The sequence below is a fragment of the Salvelinus alpinus genome, chromosome 12 (genome assembly GCF_045679555.1).
Source record: "Salvelinus alpinus chromosome 12, SLU_Salpinus.1, whole genome shotgun sequence".
NCBI lineage: Eukaryota > Metazoa > Chordata > Actinopteri > Salmoniformes > Salmonidae > Salvelinus > Salvelinus alpinus.
In genome coordinates, this window is record NC_092097.1 from 9,570,935 (window position 1) to 9,593,542 (window position 22,608).

The 22,608-nt window shown below is 41.4% G+C and overlaps 1 protein-coding gene across 1 annotated transcript in view; it reads left to right on the top strand.

Moving 5' to 3' along the window:
- Positions 1-564: 564 nt before the first annotated feature.
- Positions 565-22,608, top strand: part of LOC139535475 (guanine nucleotide-binding protein G(i) subunit alpha-2-like) — a 150,795-nt gene continuing 128,751 nt past the window's right edge. The window contains exon 1 of the mRNA XM_071334903.1: positions 565-1,546. Coding sequence (XP_071191004.1) covers positions 1,429-1,546 — 118 coding nt within the window. The 5' untranslated portion in view covers positions 565-1,428. The remainder of the gene's footprint in view (positions 1,547-22,608) is intronic.

Consider the following 22,608-nt stretch of genomic DNA (forward strand, 5'->3'; position numbering starts at 1 on the left):
ACATGAAACACTAAAATCAGCTTGAGGGTCCCTTCAGCAGAGCATTTCTTAGCTGATGGCAGTATGAAAGTGTGTTTTCTTGTTAAGTAGTTAGTGATGTTATAAAATGTGTGTTCATGAATAGGCTTTTGAATATGAAATCATATGTGAATAGTTTCGATACCAAAGAAACCAAGAAGAATACATCCATCTGTTTAATATGTTTGTGTTATTACGCTTGTGTTAAAATCCATCAATGTATCCATTAGCCTATTTATTAGCCTGCACTGTGTTACACTCTATAATGCCTATGTAACTAGCATACATCACTTAATGTAAAGTGAGATAGATCCATGTCTATTTTTAGTGCAGTCTATAGCTAGTGCACATGTTTTATTGTCATCACATCCCATGTTCATTTACATATATGCACACATTTCTTAGTTATCTGGAGAGAGAAAAACATGGATTCCTAGATAATCTGACCTATTAAACAGTCATTTAGTTCATAATTTAGTTCATAGACCAAAAATAACGTGTTCTAAACCTCTCTGCCAATAACAGCTATTTTTCAGTTCGCCCTTCCCCACTCAGACCACACCCAGACAGTCCTAGCTAAATTCTTGCTTGATAAATTGCCCTTCTAAGAAGCTATTTTGGTTTCTTTTTGACAATTTTCATTGAAAACAACCCAGAAATGATTTGATATTGAGATAAAAACGGATGCGTTGGACATTTAAATACAGTAGGCCTATTGCATTTCTGCTTAAAACTTCACAACGGGTGGTTAGACAATAAGAATTGTGAAAGATCTACGACGTCACATATCAACTGGGAGCAGAAAGGGAGCCAACAAATCTCCTTAGAAAGCAGGCGGCAGGTTGGCAGCTGAAGTGCACCAGCAGTTTCTCCAGATTTCCACTGGATAGCTATGTTTACTTGACTGCGCCGTTGAGTCTGGGAGCGCAGTCGCTCGTCCATGTGATTGGATTCCACCTTACCTTCACTTGGTCGGAAGAAACGTAGGAACGAGGAATAAGATTGATTGTATCGGTGCGGCTGTCAGAATTGATCATATTGTTTATAAACGGTCAACACTACATAACCAATTCGCTTATCCACTCGAGATTTGACTGCAACTTTCTGCGGCATTCTTTGACCTCCAAGAAGATTGCTCTGCGACCGACAGGATATATTGATGGAACGTTAGTTTACATCACTCAGAATAACGCAGCCGAGGACAGACTTTTTTTCTGGACATTTTATGCGTACCATAAAACGAGACATCCTCTATTTAGTATAGCAAATTCGCACAATCACGTCTCTTGAACGGGCCGGCAAGTATTTTGGATAACCGTTTCTCTTGTGTAGGCATATCAAACAGAAGTCAAGACGAAATCGTTCAAGAATCCTTGCGCCGGCCGTCAGTGCGCGCGTGCTTTTGGAAACATGGGCTGTACATTAAGTGCCGAAGATAAAGCTGCCGTGGAGAGATCAAAGATGATTGATAAAAATCTCCGCGAGGATGGAGAGAAGGCAGCAAGGGAGGTAAAACTGCTCTTACTAGGTAAGGGTTGCCGTTTATTCTTAATCCTTTGTTTGTCCGGATGGACGGATAGCCAATGTACGTTCCTTGTTGAGCTCTGTTTCTAGGCTGAGTGCTTCAAACTCTTTCTATTAGAATTTCCCGCAGTTTTGATGTGGTAGCGTAATGGGTTGAATTGTCATACACCAAACAAGCATCGCAAATCCATCACCACCTGGTCTCTTGCCACGGGTAGGGTGCTAATCAGCAGCGTGCACATTTGTTTTATTTACGTAAACTGCTGTGTGGTCGACTCTTCTGATGCTGAGCTTTCTCTGCCAACGCTGCAGAAATAACATAATTCGTGTAGCAGGGAACCAAAAGCAATTATCCTCGTGCAATAGAGCTTTCGATCAAGCAGATATTTCAATCAAGTCCATACATTCATCAATGTGGTTCTGAATTCTACCATGCATCTGCTTAGGTAAAAATGAACATGGATGAGTCATCAAGTCAGTCAATATTTTGTTCAGAACAGGTAGCGACATTCCTATTATTACACAGCTTTATTACACAACCCGTATTGAACAGGTATGCTGGAGAGTGATTTTGACAGGGATTTGTCAGGAATTTTACAGATTGACAGCAGGGTAGTTGCTAGGATTTTAAGACATTGAGGGCTTAACCCAAAGCCAGTAGGGGGCTCCGGGGGCATCCTCCCCTGGCAAAAAAAGAAGGAATTTCAATAGCTAAATGCATGAATTTGGTGCACTTTGTGAATAACATTGAGAGATTAAAACATTGAGAGATGAGATATTTTTCAGGTAACTTGCAAACTTGCACCTTCCCACCTACCACAGCATACGCTGCCACTAATAAATTACAGTAGCTATTGTGGGTCTCTATACTCTGGAACACTCTACTCTGGAACACATTCAGTGCATCTAAAATGTATTGCCAAAAACCTCCATACCACTTAACAACTTAAAACCGACTCTGACCTGTCTAATGAGCCAAACTGATTAAAGAATCCCACAGAATGTCCTCACCCTCTCTCTCACACACGAACACAACAACACACACCATGCAATAATTAGAGTCCATAGAGTGGCGTTAAGTGATACAGTCTACTCTGTGCTCACCCCTCCTCTGTCTCTCTCCATCACTTTCTCTGTGTCATCTGTTGCTGTCTTTCTTGTCTGCCCTCTTCTGTTGCTGTCTCTTAGTCTTCTATGTTGCTGTCTCATTTGTCTAACCTCCTCTCTCATCCTGTCCTGGTTGTAAAAAATTTAAACGTATAAAAGCAAATTGATAGTATTTTCAGTCTTTTTCACCTCACCTGCAAATTTGTTGTCAACCTAAAAATGCAGTGACTGCCATTAAGAAATCAAGGTACTCCCGCCTCTCCTGAATCTCAGTTTGCAGTTGCTCTACAATGTCTCCAAGACCCTACACTACTACTAAAACTCTTCCAAGACACCCTAGTAGCTTAGCGCATAGCGTTTTTCTCATGGTCACGGAATGAGTTCAGAGCTCTCTTCTAATTTGTGTACCTGGTGCTGATCAATGTATCCTTACTGTTTCTTCTGTGCTGTCTTCCATACAGTCTACAGGACAGGCAGAAGGCTGCATTTCTAACCAATCAAGTATTCTAATCAATCAAAGGTTTCAAAACATTTGTGTTGAAAGGCCCTCTTTTTCAAAGCAAAGTGGTTAAGGGGATACTGGGGTAGCTTAATGAATTTTTTTTATTTTTTACAGCCAAATCTCTATTTTTGATGTAAATGGCATGTTATAGAAAGGTCCAGACACTTCTTTTTTCGGATTTCACTTGTTTTTGAGAAACTTACCCCAAACGAAATAGTTTTTCCCCCTCATCAATCTCATGTTTTTAGAAAGTTTAGCAATTTTATTCAAAATAAAAACAGAAATACCTCATTTACATAAGTATTCATACACTTTGCTATGAGACTGGAAATTGAGCTCAGGTGCATCCTGTTTCCATTTATAGTCCTTGAGATACTTCTACAACTTGATTGGAGTCCACCTGTGGTACATTCAATTGATTGGACATGATTTGGAAAGGCACACACCTGTCTATATAAGGTCTCACAGTTGACAGTGTATGTCAGAGCAAAAACCAAGCCATGAGGTCGAAGGAATTGTCCATAGAACTCCGAGACAGGACTGTGTCAATGCACAAATCTGGGGAAGGGTACCAAAACATTTCTGCAGCATTGAAGGTCCCCAAGAACACAGTGGCATCCACCATTCTTAAATGGAAGAAGTTTGGAACCACCAAGACTCTTCCTAGAGCTGGCCACCCGGCCAAACTGAGCAATCGGGGGGAAATGGCATTGGTCAGGTGACCAACAACCCGATGGTCACTCTGACAGAGCTCTAGTGATAGGAGAACCTTCCAGAAGAACCTGTGGAGATAGGAGAACCTTCCAGAAGGACAACCATCTCTGCAGCACTCCACCAATCAGGCTTTTATGGTAGAGTGGCCAGACGGAAGCAACTCCTCAGTAAAAGGCACATGACAGCACACTTGAAGTTTGCCAAAAGGCACCTAAAGACTCTTAGACTAGAGGTCGACCGATTAATCGGAATGGCCGATTAATTAGGGCCTATTTCAAGTTTTCATAACAATCGGAAATCGGTATTTTTGGACACCGATTTGGCCGATTATTATCATTTTTTTACACCATTACTTATCATTTATTTAACTAGACAAGTCAGTTAAGAACACATTCTTATTTTCAATGACAGCCTAGGAACGGTGGGTTAACTGCCTTGTTCAGGGGCAGAATGACTGATTTTTACCTTGTCAGCTCGGGGATTCAATCTTGCAACCTTTCAGTTACTAGTCCAACGCTCTAACCACCTGATTACATTGCAGTCCACGAGGAGCCTGCCTGTTACGCGAATGCAGTAAGAAGCCAAGGGAAGTTGCTAGCTAGCATTAAACTTATCTTATAAAAAACAATCAATCAATCATAATCACTAGTTAACTACACATGGTTGATGATATTACTAGTTTATCTAGCGTGACCTGCGTTGCATATAATCGATGCGGTGCGTATTCACGAAAAAGGACTGTCTTGCTCCAATGTGTACCTAACCATAAACATCAATGCCTTTCTTAAAATCAATACACAGAAGTATATATTTTTAAACCTGCATATTTTGCTAAAAGGAATCCAGGTTAGCAGGCAATATTAACCAGATGAAATTGTGTCACTTCTCTTGCGTTCATTGCACGCAGAGTTAGTGTATATGCAACAGTTTGGGCCGCCTAATTTGCCAGAATTTTAAGTAATTATGACATAACATTGAAGGTTGTGCAATGTAACAGGAATATTTAGACTTATGGATGCCACCCGTTAGATAAAATACGGAACGGTTCCGTATTTCACTGAAAACGTCTTGTTTTCGAGATGATAGTTTCCGGATTCGACCATATTAATGACCTAAGGCTCTTATTTCTGTGTGTTATTATGTTATAATTAAGTCTATGATTTGATATTTGATAGAGCAGTCTGACTGAGCGATGGTAGGCACCAGCAGGCTCGTAAGCATTCATTCAAACAGCACTTTCGTGCGTTTTGCCAGCAGCTCGTTGCTGTGCTTCAAGCATTGCGCTGTTTATGACTTCAAGCCTATCAACTCCCGAGATTAGGCTGGTGTAACCGATGTGAAATGGCTAGCTAGTTAGCGGGGTGCGCGCTAATAGCGTTTCAAACGTCACTCGCTCTGAGACTTGGAGTGGTTGTTCCCTTGCTCTGCTGTGTGGAGCGATGGGTAACGCTGCTTCGAGGGTGGCTGTTGTCGATGTGTTCCTGGTTCGAGCCCAGGTAGGGGCGAGGAGAGGGACGGAAGCTATACTGTTATACTGGCAATACTAAAGTTCCTATAAGAACATCCAATAGTCAAAGGTATATGAAATACAAATCGTATAGAGAGAAATTGTCCTATAAATCCTATAATAACTACAACCTAAAACTTCTTACCTGGGAATATTGAAGACTCATGTTAAAAGCAACCACCAGCTTTCATATGTTCTCATGTTCTGAGCAAGGACCTTAAACGTTAGCTTTTTTACATAGCACATATTGCACTTTTACTTTCTTCTCCAACACTTTGTTTTTGCATTATTTAAACCAAATTGAACATGTTTCATTATTTATTTGAGGCGAAATTGATTTTATTGATGTATTATATTAAGTTAAAATAAGTGTTCATTCAGTATTGTTGTAATTGTCATTATTACAAAACAATGTAAAAAAATCGGCCGATTAATCGGTATCGGCCTTTTTTGGTCCTCCAATAATCGGTATCGGCGTTGAAAAAATCATAAGCGGTCGACCTCTATCTCAGACCATGAGAAACAAGATTATTTGGTCAGATGAAACCAAGATTGAACTCTTTGGCCTGAATGCCAAGCGTCATGTCTGGAGAAAACCTGGCACCATCCCTACGGTGAAGCAAGGGGTGGTAGCAGTATCATGCTGTGGGGATGTTTTTCAGCAACAGGGACTGGGAGACTAGTCGGGACCGAGGCAAAGATGAATGTAGCAAAGTACAGAGAGATCCTTGATGAAAACCTGCTCCAGAGCAATCAGGACCTCAGCCTGGGGTGAAGTTTCACCTTCCAAAAGGACAACGACCTAAGCACACAGCCAAGACAACACAGGAGTGGCTTCGGGACAAGTCTCTGAATGTCCTTGAGTGGCCCAGCCAGAGCAGGGACTTGAACCCGATCGAACATCTCTGGAGAGAACTGAAAATAGCTGTGCAGCAATGCTCCCTATCCAACCTGACAGAGCTTGAGAGGATCTGCAGAGAAAAATGGGAGAAACTACCCAAATACAGGTGTGCCAAGCTTGTAGCATCATATCCAAGAAGAGTCAATGCTGTAATAGCTGCCAAAAGTGATTCAACAAAGTACTGAGTAAAAGGTCTGAATACTAATGTAAATGTGATATTTCAGTTTATTTTTTATAAATTAGCAAAAATGTATAAAAAACGTTTTTTGCTATGTCATTATGGGGTATTGCGTGTAGACTGATGAGTAAAAAAATCTATTTAATACATTTTAGAATAAGGCTGTAACGTAACAAAATGTGGAAAAAGTCAAGGGGTCTGAATACTTTCCATAGGTACTGTATATATTGTATATGTAAAGAAAATATTAAATCAAGAACAATCTGATGGGTGACAATATTAGCCTATCACTATCACTGAATGATGCCCAGCATGTGTGCAGTAAGGCAAGAAACTGTGCATCCCTTTTTTGCGACCTTTTTCAAATCATAGTCGCACACCTCATGTACAGTCGAAGTCGGAAGTTTACATACACCTTAGCCAAATACATTTAAACACCATTTTTCACAATTCCTGATATTTAATCTGAGTAAAAATTCCCTGTTTTAGGTGAGTTAGGATCACCACTTTATTTTAAGAATGTGAAATGTCAGAATAATAGTAGAGAGAATGATTTATTTCAGCTTTTATTTCTTTCATCACATTCCCAGTGGGTCAGAAGTTTACATACTCTCAATTAATATTTGGTAGCATTGCCTTTAAAATGTATAACTTGGGTCAAATGTTTCGGGTAGCCTTCCACAAACTTCCCACAATAAGGTGGTTGAATTTTGGCCCATTCCTCCTGACAGAGCTGGTGTAACTGAGTCAGGTTTGTAGGCCTCCTTAATCGCACACGCTTTTTCAGTTTTGCCCACAAATTTTCTATAGGATTGAGGTTAGGGCTTTGTGATGGCCACTCCTATACCTTGACTTTGTTGTCCTTAAGCCATTTTGCCACAACTTTGGAAGTATGCTTGGGGTCATCGTCCATTTGTAAGACCCATTTGCGACCAAGCTTTAACTTCCTGACTGATGTCTTGAGATGTTGCTTCAATATATCCACATAATTTTGCTTCTCATGATGCCATCTATTTTGTGAAGTGCACCAGTCCCTCCTGCAGCAAAGCACCCCCACAACATGATGCTGCCACCCCCGTGCTTCACGGTTGGGATGGTGTTCTTCAGCTTGCAAGACCCCCCCTTTTTCCTCCAGACATAACGATGGTCCTTATGGCCAAACAGTTCTATTTTTGTCTCATCAGACCACAGGACATTTCTCCAAAAAGTACGATCTTTGTCCCCATGTGCAGTTGCAAACCACAGTCTGGCTTTTTTATGGAGGTTTTGGAGCAGTGGCTTCTTCCTTGCTGAGCGGCCTTTCAGGGTATGTCGATATAGGACTCGTTTTACTGTAAATATAGATACGTTTGTACCTGTTTCCTCCAGCATCTTCACAAGGTCCTTTGCTGTTTTTCTGGGATTGATTTGCACTTTTCGCACCAAAGTACGTTCATCTCTAGGAGACAAATAAGCTGTCTGTAAACAATTGTTGGAAAAAGGATTTATGTCATGCACAAAGTAGATGTCCTAACCGACTTGCCAAAACTATAGTTTGTTAAAAATAAATTTGTGGAGTGGTTGAAAAACAAGTTTTAATGACTCTAACCTAAGTGTATGTGAACTTCCGACTTCAACTGTAGCCTAGCCCACAGGCCTATATGTTTTGATAAGGTTTGTGTCACAACTAAAGTGGCCAAATAACTTCTTATAATTAATTACATTAATACGCTTTACAACTGGTGTCGAGCCTAACTGGCATACATACGCAGCGCGTGAGTTTCAAGTTTGGGGAAGATCATTTTCTTCATAAAAATGCAAATTTATAATTAAGGCATTACATGCAAAATCACATTTGCGGTCACTTTTTCCTGCTAATTGATTGCATTTTGGAACATTCGCGCTTGTAACCTACTGCCGTGTGCGCTTTGCTGTGATTATGTGAAGAAATAGACTAATAGTTTATCAAGATTGTTAAGCTAAACGTTCTAATCTGTGTCGTCAGCCTCATTGCATAATTTTTTTTTTTTATGTTAGTGGTGTTAATTTGGAATTTATCACATCCCACAACTGTCTCAAACTATGTTTGGAATAGTTATTTCTCGCACAGATTAGAATAGGTCAACTTTTGTGCTATGGGGGATAGTAGATTGACATAGGCATCCTATGTCAATCTACTATCCCCCATAGTACAAAAGTTGATATGCTAGTGCTTATGCTGTTCATTAGGCCTACTCAACTTGTTGGCTGACGAAAAGCAGATGTGGACAGTTCTTCCAATATCTTCAATATGCGCCTCGGAATTGGATAAGGACGTGTGCTCTTGCGTCCCCGATGTGTGTGTTTTCACTTGTAGCCTGTGAGAAGGACCCGATCGTGTGACGGGCATTGGCTAGTAAGAATTGAGCTATCTGAGAGAGCCATATGTGTGAGAGGTGGTTCGGAGCACGCAGCAGGGAGCAGGGAATAATAAGTATTATATTCAGCCCAAGGGCACAACGGCCACTGGCATTGTGGCCACACAACGGGATGCCGCCGGGAAATTTGAAGCATTATCAAGTGCCTGTGAAATTGTGAATGAGAGACTGATGAAGTGGGTACAGCCTGCGCAAGAAACAAAGCAGAGCTCATGCCTTTTATGCAACTTTTTTCAAATCATCATTAGAGTCGCATCATGCAGCCTTAGAATGTATTAAAAATACAAACGTTGGGCTATATAACTCTAATTTAAGCATATAGGAAGACCTGTTTCTTTGTTAACCGCTCAACACAGAATAGAAGTATGTGCACACTCCCTCAGAAATATTTTGGTGAAAAGATCCTTTCTGTTTTATATAGCTATGTTCAATTGTATTCTTCATACTATAAAATAATATAAAATAATGCCACTGAATTCTAAGCAAATCTTGTCTGCTAAATGAACTAGTGTAGCCCTCAGCCATATGGCATAGCCAGATCAGGGCCTAACATAAGAACAAGGAGTATGCTATTCTGTTCTTCTGAACTAGACTACATTTTCTTCATATCATGTTTCTTAAGACTTGTCTAAATTTCATAATGGATTTATTGTGATGGTGTAGGCTATATTAAATGGATTTATTAGACTTTTTAAAATGTAGATGTTCCAAAGGTCTGCATCAGTGGCTTGTAGGCTGTGTGGAAGCCAGGAGATGCTAAATGTGTTTATGTTAATTAACGGTCAATTACTATGAGACGGGGCAGTTATTTGCTTAACAATCACCGCCTGACAAAATGTCATGACCGCCACAGCCCTAGGCTGGACCATGAAAAACACCCCCAGACCATTATTCCTCCTCCACCAAACTTTACATTTGGCACTATGCATTGGGGCAGGTAGCGTTCTCCTGGCATCCGCCAAACCTAGATTCGTCCGTCTGACTGCCAGATGGTGAAGCGTGATGCATCACTCCAGAAAACGCGTTTCCACTGCTCCAGAGTCAAATGGCGGTGAGCTTTACACCTCTCCAGCCGACGCTTGGCATTGTGCATGGTGAACTTAGGCTTGTGTGCAGCTGTTTGGCCATGGAAACCCATTTCATGAAGCTCCCTACGAACAGATCTTAGAGATTTATGGAGATTGCATGGCTGTGTGCTCGCTTGTATACACCTGTTAGCAATGGGTGTGGCTGAAATAGCCGAATCAACTAATTTGAAGGGGAGTCCACATACTTTTGTATATATAGTGTATGTTTGGCTTCATTGTCTTAGTAGTGACATTAAATTGTTATCCAGTAGGCTAACCCAACATGCACAGTTACTCTCTGAATCCCATGTTATCTGTGTCATATCACAATTAGCTTGTACTTTTCTCACGTCTGATCTCAATACCACCCTCCTGTTAGCACTCAAACCCCCAAATTTAACCATCAGTAAAGTATTCTGGTCTCATGGCTGAATAATAGAATCAATGCATTGAGGAGTACGTTGTGAACAATAACAGTAGCCTACCCTGGGTAACCTTCTTGTTATTGCTGATTTTTTTATAAAAAAAATTTTTTTTACCCCCAATTTCATGGTATACAATTGGTAGTTACAGTCTTGTCTCATCGCTGCAACTCACATACGGCCTCAGGAGAGGCGAAGGTCGAGAGCCGTGAATCCTCCGAAACACAACCCACACTGCTTCTTGACACAATGCCCGCTTTACCCGGAAGCCAACCGCACCCATGTGTCGGAGGAAACGCCATACATTGGGTGATCGTGTCAGCATGCATTGCACCCAGCCCGCCACAGGAGTCACTAGAGCACAATAACATCCCTGCCGGCCAAACCCTCCCCTAACCTGGACGACGCTGGGCCAGTTGTGCGCCGCCTCATGGGGCTCCCGGTCGCGGCCGGCTGCGACAGAACCTGGACTCGAACCAGGATCTCTAGTGGCACAGCTAGCAACTGTGATGCAGTGCCTTAGACCACTGCACCACTCAGGAGGTCCGTTATTGCTGATTCTTATCCCAACCTCAAATTTGTTGGTACACTACAAAATGACTCACTCCTTTCAACTGCAGTGCTGGAAGGACAACAGCACTTTAACTTGTAGAGATTGAGTATTTTGCAGGAGACTCAACAAAACAAAGTACTGTATCTACGATACCACACATTCCTACCAATCACACTGCTGTAAACAAAAACACCCAATGTTTTCACTTCTGCTGAACATGCCTATTTGTATGATGATCTATATTGGAACCCTTCAAGGTGCTCAAAACAAAGCCAAAGAAAATATGGAAATATGGAGTAAATTACTGCCCAGGGTCCTGAGTCGCATAGGTTCCCGGTTTGCAGAGGGAACCACAATGGAGTCGTATGTCCTGTGATATCCCACATTGGAGTCTTACGTCCTGTGATGTCCCACACTGTAGTCTTATGTCCTGTGATGTCCCACACTGGAGTCTTACGTCCTGTGATGTCCCACACTGGAGTCTTACGTCCTGTGATGTCCCACACTGGAGTCTTATGTCCTGTGATGTCCCACAGCGGAGTCTTACGTCCTGTGATGTCCCACACTGTAGTCTTATGTCCTGTGATGTCCCACACTGAAGTCTTATGTCCTGTGATATCTCACAGCGGAGTCTTACGTCCTGTGATGTCCCACACTGGAGTCGTATGTCCTGTGATATCCCACAGCGGAGTCTTATGTCCTGTGATGTCCCACATTGGAGTCTTATGTCCTGTGATGGCCCACAGCGGAGTCTTATGTCCTGTGATGTCCCACACTGGAGTCGTATGTCCTGTGATGTCCCACAGCGGAGTCTTATGTCCTGTGATGTCCCACAGCGGAGTCTTACGTCCTGTGATGTCCCACACTGGAGTCGTATGTCCTGTGATATCCCACAGCGGAGTCTTACGTCCTGTGATGTCCCACAGCGGAGTCTTATGTCCTGTGATGTAGCGGAGTCTTATGTCCTGTGATGTCCCACACTGGAGTCGTATGTCTTGTGATGTCCCACAGTGGAGTCTTACGTCCTGTGATGTCCCACACTGGAGTCTTATGTCCTGTGATATCCCACAGCGGAGTCTTACGTCCTGTGATGTCCCACAGCGGAGTCTTACGTCCTGTGATGTCCCACAGCGGAGTCTTATGTCCTGTGATATCCCACAGCGGAGTCTTATGTCCTGTGATGTCCCACAGCGGAGTCTTATGTCCTGTGATGTCCCACAGCGGAGTCTTACGTCCTGTGATGTCCCACACTGGAGTCTTATGTCCTGTGATGTCCCACACTGGAGTCTTATGTCCTGTGATGTCCCACAGCGGAGTCTTACGTCCTGTGATGGCCCACACTGGAGTCTTATGTCCTGTGATGTCCCACAGCGGAGTCTTACGTCCTGTGATGTCCCACACTGGTGATGGGATGGGCATAAAGATGTTACTGTAACATCTGCTGACAAAGCTTGGCTGTACAGTAGCTCTTTCGTCATCTTGGCTAATGTTCTGATAGAAATACTGTGTGCCTGAATACAGAAATCCTCAATTTGCACACCATCTCGCCCCCTGAAAAAGGGCCAAAATTGAAAGAACTACATTTTGGGGAGCTGCCGGGAAACTAAAACTCTGAACCAACTATATTAAGAGCAGTAGCATTAATCTCACCATCGCTGTTTTTATCATGAGAAAGTGACCAAAAACCATGTTCCATTTTGAATGGAAAGATTTGTATGGAAAGCCAAGTTGAAGCCAGCATTAGATGTTGTCGTCATAATAAGCACGTGGTTTTACCGCAACATCCTTCAATTGTAGTGGCGGGAAACAAATGAGTGGCCACATCTTTCACAAAAACGGATTAACATTTTTATCACGGACAATTATAAACTTATAAATTGGCTACAATAAGTACAAGGACTTTTCACGCACCAAATTGTGAAAATGTAGATTTTCCAGTACTTGAATTTCTGAGCTCAAAATTGAAGTTCAAGTAAGCTACTTCAAGCCTCTTGTATTGTTTAAAAATGTATTTATCATGTTATTTCATTACCAGATCATATTGTGAATAAGCCCACTAGGCTGTCATTTTTTTTGTCATTATATCCAGAATAATTCATAGGAATACAGTTTTTCCCAGCACTTGGGCTGTTCACAACAGCTGTTCGTCACTTGACTGTCATTCGGAAAATTCCTTCCTGGATCAGATGATGATGTGTGAAAGTATCACGCCGTAATTAAACAGCTGGAACCCAAATGCGCATCCAGTATTATGCATAACAATTGAAGAACCAAGTTAACTAATTCATGCTTAATATTTTATAAAACGACAACTTACACTGCAATAAATGCACGGACAGAAATGTAACGTTTTATGTCACAAGATTTTGTACAAATCCATCAAGAAGTCAAACATGATAAAGGGCTAAACATACTGTAGGTTTTTAGAAGTCGTGAATTTGATTGAATATAGCTATGATTCCGACCTTATATCTTAATGTAATAACATGATAAAAATTGGCAGATTATTGTCAATGACTTATCAACAGATGTAACAAGTTGTCCAGTGTAGGAAACACTGACTGGTACCCTAGTTTATGGAAAGACCCATAACCAATGCTTTATTCAAATATCATGACTAGCAAAACAGTCAGACATTTCCGTTTTTTCTCTCGGTCTTTCAACTTTGGCCCATTTTCAGTGAGCGAGATGGTGTGCAAATGGAAGGTTTCTGAATTCAGGCACACAGTATTTCTGTCAGAACATAGGCTATAGCATTATATCTTGGCCAATGTATTTCAATATTGACGCAATGCAATTAGAACAATGTGTACTGCAAATCCGTTCAACATATTTAGCAAATATGGGGCAGGCTATTTAATGAACTAGGCTAAAATGGACTAACATTGGAATTGGAGTTGATGACAAAGCAATACATAAAATACAATAAATACTCAACTTGAAGCAACTACATATTTAGCCATGAAGCACGTTCTGATTGGCCAGTGAGGGGGCCAAGCTTCGACACACCCACAACTTGTTTAATTCATCAAAACCCAGCCCTTTCGAGCTACGACCAGCTACTGCACCCATAATTTCAGTTGTGAACAATTCTGGTTCATCAAAATCCCCCCCCCCCCCCCCAACCTATAACGCTACTGCCATCACTAAGATTTACCATTCTGTTGTTTGTTAAAATAGAGCATAGAGAGAGAGAGACAAGTCATATATCAGCACCAGGCTGAACACCTTCAGATTACAGGGGGACATGATAGGAAACAAAGATAGCTAGTGTGGATAAGAACTGAATAAGCTCTCTGCAGATGGAATTCTGCCCATTGTGTCTTGTGCAGCAGTAATTGTCTGTGCTACAGGGACACAGTCAAATCAAATCAAAATCAAATCAAATCAAATTTTATTAGTCACATACACATGGTTAGCAGATGTTAATGCGAGTGTAGCGAAATGCTTGTGCTTCTAGTTCCGACAATGCAGTAATAACCAACAGTAATCTAACCTAACAATTCCACACTACTACCTTACACACACACACAAGTGTAAGGGATAAAGAATATGTACATAAAGATATATGGATGAGTGGTGGTACAGAACGGCATGGCAGATGCAGTAGATGGTATAGAGTACGGTATATACATATGAGATGAGTACTGTAGGGTATGTAAACATAAAGTGGCATAGTTTAAAGTGGCTAGTGGTACATGTATTGCATAAAGATGGCAAGATGCAGTAGATGATATAGAGTACAGTATATATACATATGAGATGGGTAATGTAGGGTATGTAAACATTGTATTAAGTGGCATTGCTTAAAGTGGCTAGTGGTACATTTTTTACATAATTTCCATCAATTCCCATTTTTAAAGTGGCTGGAGTTGAGTCAGTATGTTGGCAGCGGCCGCTAAATGTTAGTGGTGGCTGTTTAACAGTCTGATGGCCTTGAGATAGAAGCTGTTTTTCAGTCTCTCGGTCCCTGCTTTGATGCACCTGTACTGACCTCGCCTTCTGGATGATAGCGGGGTGAACAGGCAGTGGCTTGGGTGGTTGTTGTCCTTGATGATCTTTATGGCCTTCCTGTGACATCGGGTGGTGTAGGTGTCCTGGAGGGCAGGTAGTTTGCCCCTGGTGATGCGTTCTGCAGACCTCACTACCCTCTGGAGAGCCTTACGGTTGTGGGCGGAGCAGTTGCCGTACCAGGCGGTGATACAGCCCGACAGGATGCTCTCGATTGTGCATCTGTAGAAGTTTGTGAGTGCTTTTGGTGACAAGCCGAATTTCTTCAGCCTCCTGAGGTTGAAGAGGCGCTGCTGCGCCTTCTTCACAACGCTGTCTGTGTGGGTGGACCAGTTCAGTTTGTCCGTGATGTGTACACCGAGGAACTTAAAACTTTCCACCTTCTCCACTACTGACCCGTCGATGTGGATAGGGGGGTGCTCCCTCTGCTGTTTCCTGAAGTCCACAATCATCTCCTTTGTTTTGTTGACGTTGAGTATGAGGTTATTTTCCTGACACCACACTCCGAGGGCCCTCACCTCCTCCCTGTAGGCCGTCTCGTCGTTGTTGGTGATCAAGCCTACAGTCAGATAAGAGGCAAAAAATAGATTACCCAGACAAACAACCCACTCTCAGCGCAGGACAAGGAGTACATAGAATCTGAACAGCTTGACATTGGTCTAATCAAAGTCAACAGGCAAGGCTATGTGTAATATAAATCCTCAGTGGAAGTCAAATAGCTTCTGCTAGGGTGTCCAATCAAAAACGCATCTTGTAGATAATTCTCTAAGAAAAGTAAAGGTCCAAACCTCATGTCTCATGTTTAAGTTTTTGACCCAATTTTTATCCCTTCAAAAATCAGGAAAATTGCATTTGCATCACCTTAGCTGGATTCTGTGAAAGAATGAAGGCTACTGGCTACCTGACAGGCTCACTTTCCCGTTGAACTAGTCATCTTTATTCTCGAACAGCTTGATGATCGCATGGCATTGCACATGGTGGCCTTGAGCTTGTGTGTGGCTGCTCGGCCATGGAAATCCATTTAATTTAGCTTCTGACAAACAGTTATTGTGCTGACGTTGCTTCCAGAGGCTGTTTGGAACTCGGTAGTCAGTGTTGCAACCGAGGACAGGCAATTTTTTTACACGCTACACACTTCAGCACTCAGAAGTCCCGTTATGTGAGCTTGTGTGGCCTACCACTTCGCGGCCGAGCCGTTGTTGCTCCTAGACGTTTCCACTTCACAGTAACAGCACTTACAGTTGACCAGGGCAGCTCTAGCAGGGCAGACATTTTACCAACTGACTTGTTGGAAAGGTGGCATCCTATGACGGTACCACGTTGAAAGTCACTGAGCTCTTCAGTAAGGCCATTCTACTGCCAATATTTGTATATGGAGATTGCATGGATGTGGCAGAACCAGTCGAATCCACCAATTTGAAGGGGTGTCCACATACTTTTGTAAATATAATGTATCAGAATACCTCTCTGTGATTAGTAACACATTGTGGCTATGTAATATATGGGCAGTAAGCACATTTATTTTGGTTTCCTGGTGTTGGTAGCTGTGACAAACACTAACCGGATATGTTGCACCTAATGGCAAAGAAAGCTGATGTATGACAATGTTTTTAAAACGCTGTGCCTGCTCAGGTATCTGGAGGTAGGGAAAGGTGTTTAAGGAGATTAAATATAATACTTTGACCAAGTGTCAATGTCACTCTTCTTTTGTCCTCACTGCCAAGCTCCACGAAAGGATGTGAGTAAGGTGAATTGCCCTGTGTAAGTGTTGCCTAGTCTAGTGTAACAGGATTTTCCGATTACAGAACAGTGTAGAGGCATGCTTCTTCTCTTGGACACTGTAGACCAGGCTACCGCAATTATATTGAGCCGTGGGACGATTTTTCCTTGAGCGGATGGTCGGGGGGCTTATAAATATAAGTAATTATAAATTATAAATAATTACTACACTGCAAATTGACCGCAAGAATCCCAAACAGATACAGTATTTGAGAAAAACAGAACCATTTCAAACCTTGATTACATAGGGATGCAATCCCATATGCTTATTTTCTATGCGTGGGAATACTTGGGAACAGATTTCCTGAATTCAAATCACTTTGAGCTCAATTCCTGGTGATTTTACTTCCAAAAAAACTTGGGGAACCGTGCTGTAGACATATAAGGGAATCTCTGAGTAGGCTATACTGTATGTACAGTGCATTCGGAAAGTATTCAGACCCCTTGATTTTTTCCCCACATGTTACGTTACAGCCTTCTAAAATTGATTAAGTCATTTTTCCCCCTCATCTATCTACACACAATACCCCATAATGACAAAGCGAAAACAGCTTTTTAGAAAGTTTTGCACATTTATCAAACATAAAAAACAGAAATACCTTATTTATATAACACCAGTCTCTCGCATGCCCTGCATTCTGTAGTACAGACATGGCCTGCTCTGCCTTATGTAAGGAATTAGGCACTTTCCCATGTTTACTACAGTATGTATTGCAGACTGCACAGTAGCCTAATAAACAAATAAACACATTTTGTTCATAAAATAGTGATAAAAAATACTCTTTCAAAATGAAGATTTAGTTATGGATCCATAACGAATTACTATGGGAATAAATATCACTGATTTACAGAAATATTGTAACAAAGTTGTCTAATGAAGGCAAACAATGTAGAATCCTCCGATCCTGTAGCCTACTCCCGACGTCACGTACGGCGCCATAGAAACCCTGAGGGTTTTGTTTTTCTCTGAATAGAAACACCATAATATTAATCAAATGAATTAATCCAAATTTCTTAAAATCAATCCCATATACTATGTTATTACAAAAAAGGTTTTAAATTCTCTGGTAATGCCAATACGGAATACTATCAAATACTTCTCAAAGATGCCCTCTGGTGGTAAAACTAGCAATAATTTGCCATAATAGAAAAAATGCCTGAGAATTAAATGATGTGCTGCGGCAGGACGCAAGTTATGCCGCAGTATGACACAACTTTTAAAGGAGGGACTACTGTATTCAGACCCTTTGCTATGAGACTCAAAATTGAGCTCGCATGCATCCTGTTTCCTTTGATTATCCTTTAGATGTTTCTACAACTTGATTGGAGAACACCTGTGGTGAATTCAATTGATTGGACATGATTTTGAAAAGCACACACCTGTCTATCTATATAAGTTATCCACAGTGCATGTTAGAACAAAACCCAAGCCATGAGGTCGAAGGAATTGTCCATAGAGCTCCGAGAGAGGATTATGTTGAGGCATAGAGCTGAGAAAGGGTACCAAAAAATTTCTGCAGTATTGAAGGTCCCCAAGAACACAGTGGCCTCCATCATTCTTAACTGGAAGAAGTTTGTAACCACCAAGGCTCTTCCTAGAGCTGGCCGCCTAGCTGAACTGAGCAATCGGGGGAGAAGTGCCTTGCTCAGGGAGGTGACCAAGAACCCGATGGTCACTCTGACAGAGCTCTAGAGTTTCTCTGTAGAGATGGGCAGTCCACCAATCAGGCCTTTATGGTAGAGTGGCCAGACGGAAGCCATTCCTCAGTAAAAGACACATGACAGCCCGCTTGGAGTTTGCCAAAAGGCACCTAAAGGACTCTCAGACCATGAGAAACAAGACTCTCTGGTCTGATGAAACCAAGATTGAACTCTTTGGCCTGAATGCCAAGCGTCATGTCTGGAGGAAACCTGGCACCATCCCTGCGGTGAAGCATGGTAGTGGCAGCGTCATGCTGCTGGGATGTTTTTCAGTGGCAGGGACTGGGAGACCAGTCAGGATCAAGGGAAAGATAAACGGAGCAAACCTGCTCTAGAGGGCTCAGGACCTCAGACTGGGGGCGAAGATTCACCTTCCAACAGGACAACGACCCTAAGCACACAGCCAAGAAAATGCAGTAGTGGCTTCGGGACAAGTCTCTGAATGTCCTTGAGTGGGCCAGCCAGAGCCCGGACTTGAACCCGATCGAACATCTCTGGAGAGACCTGAAAATAGCTGTGCGGCGACGCTCCCCATTCAACCTGACAGAGCTTGAGAGGATCTGCAGAGAAGAATGGGAGAAACTCTCCAAATACAGGTGTGCCAAGCTTGTAGCGTCATACCCAAGAAGACTCGAGGCTGTAATCACTGCCAAAGGTGCTTCAACAAAGTACTGAGTAAAAGGTCTAAATACTTATGTAACTGGGATATTTCAGTATATATATATTTTTTAATCAAACATTTCTGAAAACCTGTTTTTGCTTTGTAATTATGGGGATTATGTGTAGATTGAGGGAAAAAATGATTTAATTCTAGAATAAGGCTGTAACGTAGCAAAATGTGGTCTGAATACTTTTCGAATGCACTGTATGATGGATAGGTCTGCCGATTTGATAGATGACTGCTTATACATTGTGTGTTAGTACACATTGTAGATAGCATGTAAAATATCCCCTCCCATCTATGGCACCTCGCCGTCATACAGTAACTCAGGAGAAATATGTGTTTCATGGCCCTTATAGAGCTTTAAAAGGAGAGATGGGATCGATCACGTGCACATCAATCCATCAGTTATATAACAAAACAGTGTAACCTGTCCCCATACATACTTTCTCTGTCATACCAAACTTTTGGGAGGATGGAAATTATTGCTCTGTTGGTGAAATTGGTAATCTCTCGGTCCTGGCCTTTTGTTTAACAACATGTTTTTCTATTTCAGACCTTGACCTATAGGTAATCCTTTCATAAATCGTTTTCACAGCAAGTTTTCTCCAGCTGTTCTTACCTATTCGATTCCACTTTTACACAATTTCTGTAAAGCCTCTTGCGTTTCAGCAGCTGAGTGGATGTCTTCTAAGCGCTCCCCCATTATTGGTGTGTGTGTGTGTGTGTGTGTGTGTGTGTGTGTGTGTGTGTGTGTGTGTGTGTGTGTGTGTGTGTGTGTGTGTGTGTGTGTGTGTGTGTGTGTGTGTGTGTGTGTGTGTGTGTGTGTGTGTGTGTGTGTGTGTGTGAAAGAGAGGAGGTACCGTATGTAAGAGAGAGAGAGAGATCGAAAGAGAAGAAACATGAGAAATCTCTAGTGCTGAGCGAATACCCGAATTGTAGTTTTTTTTCTCCCGGTTATTAAACAACTAAATGACCTGTGTTGGTTCAATTACTTGAATTCCATTATTTATTTATTTTTGTGAGTCCAACGTGCCGTTTTCCTAGAGAGAAATCAAATGATTCACAAGAAATCAAGTCAAGAACAATGTGGGACGCTGTGCTGAAGGGAGTAGTTTTCATGAAGCAAATATTCAACGTAGATCAGTGCAGAAACGTGGTAATTAACTATAATGACCATAATCTAGGAGAGTAGAAGATAGTATGGGGAGTGCATATATCACTTGGGCTGGCTGCTACTGTCTGAGCAGAGATGAGGTGATGACTTTAAGGAATGGAAAAACTATATTAAAAGTCCTCAAATAAAAACTTTGAAGTAATAAAATATTTCAGTTATGTATATTACTTAGTCATTTCTTATTTTTCTATTGGTGTCTACCCAATGTGACCGAGACAATGGAATATTTTCAATGTTTTAGCAACTTAATGTTCACTATTTTGGGGTTTGGAATTTCCATTCTAAAGCTCTAAAATCATTTTAATATCATTATTTCATAATGCATTTAATGTATTTATTATGGATCCCCATTACTCTTCCTGGGTTCTGGCAAAATTAAGGCAGTTGTACAATTTTAAAAACATTCCAACACATTCACAACACACTGTGTGCCCTCAGGCCCCTACTCCACCACTACCACATATCTTCAATACAAAATCCATGTTTACGTGTGTGTATACCCTATGAAAATCAATGTCAGAATTTAAAAAAAGTTATTGCTCACGTGTACCCTTTAATCATTTATCATTGGAAAGCCTAGTTTCACAGCTATCCATAAGGCACATTTTCAGAAATTTCAGGTCAACAGTACTTTGACATCTATGGTACATATCAGAATTACCTGTACAAATTGCTTTAAAGAGGAAACCCTGATACATTTTAAACTTTGTTTGACAAGTAGTTCTGAAATGTCACCTTTCAAATTATATATAATATAATTAACTTTGAAAGCACGACATACAACTTTTGTTAAAAAAAATGTAGCCCCATATTTTTTTTTACCTTTATTTAACTAGGCAGGTCAGTTAAGAACAAATTCTTATTTTCAATGACGGCCTGGGAACAGTGGGTTAACTGCCTTGTTCAGGGGCAGAACGACAGATTTTTACCTTGTCAGCTCAGGGATTCGATCTTGCAACCTTTCGGTTACCAGTCCAACACTCTAACCACTAGGCGACCTGCCGCCCCATTCTATTTTAATAGAATCCACAGATTGCGAGTTGAAGATAAATACTTTCACTAAGAGTGTTCGTATATTAGTAATTGACCCGGTCTATCCAGATCTCCCAACGGTACCATTTCTAGGGTCAATTTTAGATCAATGTTCTGCATTTTCAGCCATTCCTGAACCTGAGACCAGAAACGGGCTACCTGAAGGCAATACCAAAATAAATGAATGGTCTCTTGATTCTGTACCCTCACAACAAAATCTGCAGAGCTTTGATGATTGTATGCCCCAAATATTCAACATTTTGTTGTTGGCGAGAATTCTATATTATAATTTTATCGGAAAAGCACGAAGTCTTGAATCTTGCGTCATTTTATACATCAACTCATGGAATCGGTACATCAAATTTCTTCCCAACTATTTTGCATGGCACAGCTGTCAACATCCTGGTCCTCAAATTAAACTGGTAAACTTTCCTATTTATGCTATTTTTATTCCTCCACCAGTTTCGATCTTTATATTGGGCAGACAGACCAGTTCCCTACCTCCTCCCTTTGCCACCTGTCTCCTCCATTTTTGGGGTAATGCTGTAATCAATTGATTGTAAACCTGGATTGAGCAGACCTTCCCGTACAATTCTGATAACTCCATGAAAGACATAACTCTACCATTGCAATTTACAATATAATTTAAAACAAATTACCCTTTTCAAACATCATTCTCATAAATACAGGTATTTTATTAACAAGCACATTTGAGTTCAGCCATATTATCTGTTGTAATATTTGTTGTATCTTTTCAGGGGATGAAATTGAAATTGTAACCAGCTCTACAATGCCTGTTTGAAAAAGAGAGATACTTTGAAAATGTTCAATTAATTGAAAATGAGACATGGCAATCTGCACAAAGGCAAAAATGTGTACTCTACTTGAGAACCATTTAGGGTTCAAATAAAACTTTTGAATAAAGTACATTTGGGCGAGTTTTTCTCTCTCGCCTAAGTAGCCTCGTTTCACTGACAAAAATTAAACAATCTAGTGTTCAGCGAAATAACAATGTCAAATACAGGTAGCCTCGTCAAATAATTAATATCAACCGTTACTCTCTTGCGGGAATTCCACTAATGGTCCGTCCGTATGTTGCCAAACATAGCAGCTGCTCATGTTGGTATCTGTACTGATGGCGCAAAAGCCATGACAGGGAGACATAGTGGAGTGGTAACGCACGTGCAAGCAGTTGCCCCCGACGCCACTTGGGTACACTGCAGCATTCACCGAGAGGCTCTTGCTGCCAAGGGAATGCCTGAGAGCTTGAAAGACGTTTTTGACACTACAGTGAAAATGGTTAACTTTGTTAAAGCAAGGCCCCTGAACTCTTGTGTATTTTCTGAACTATGCAACGA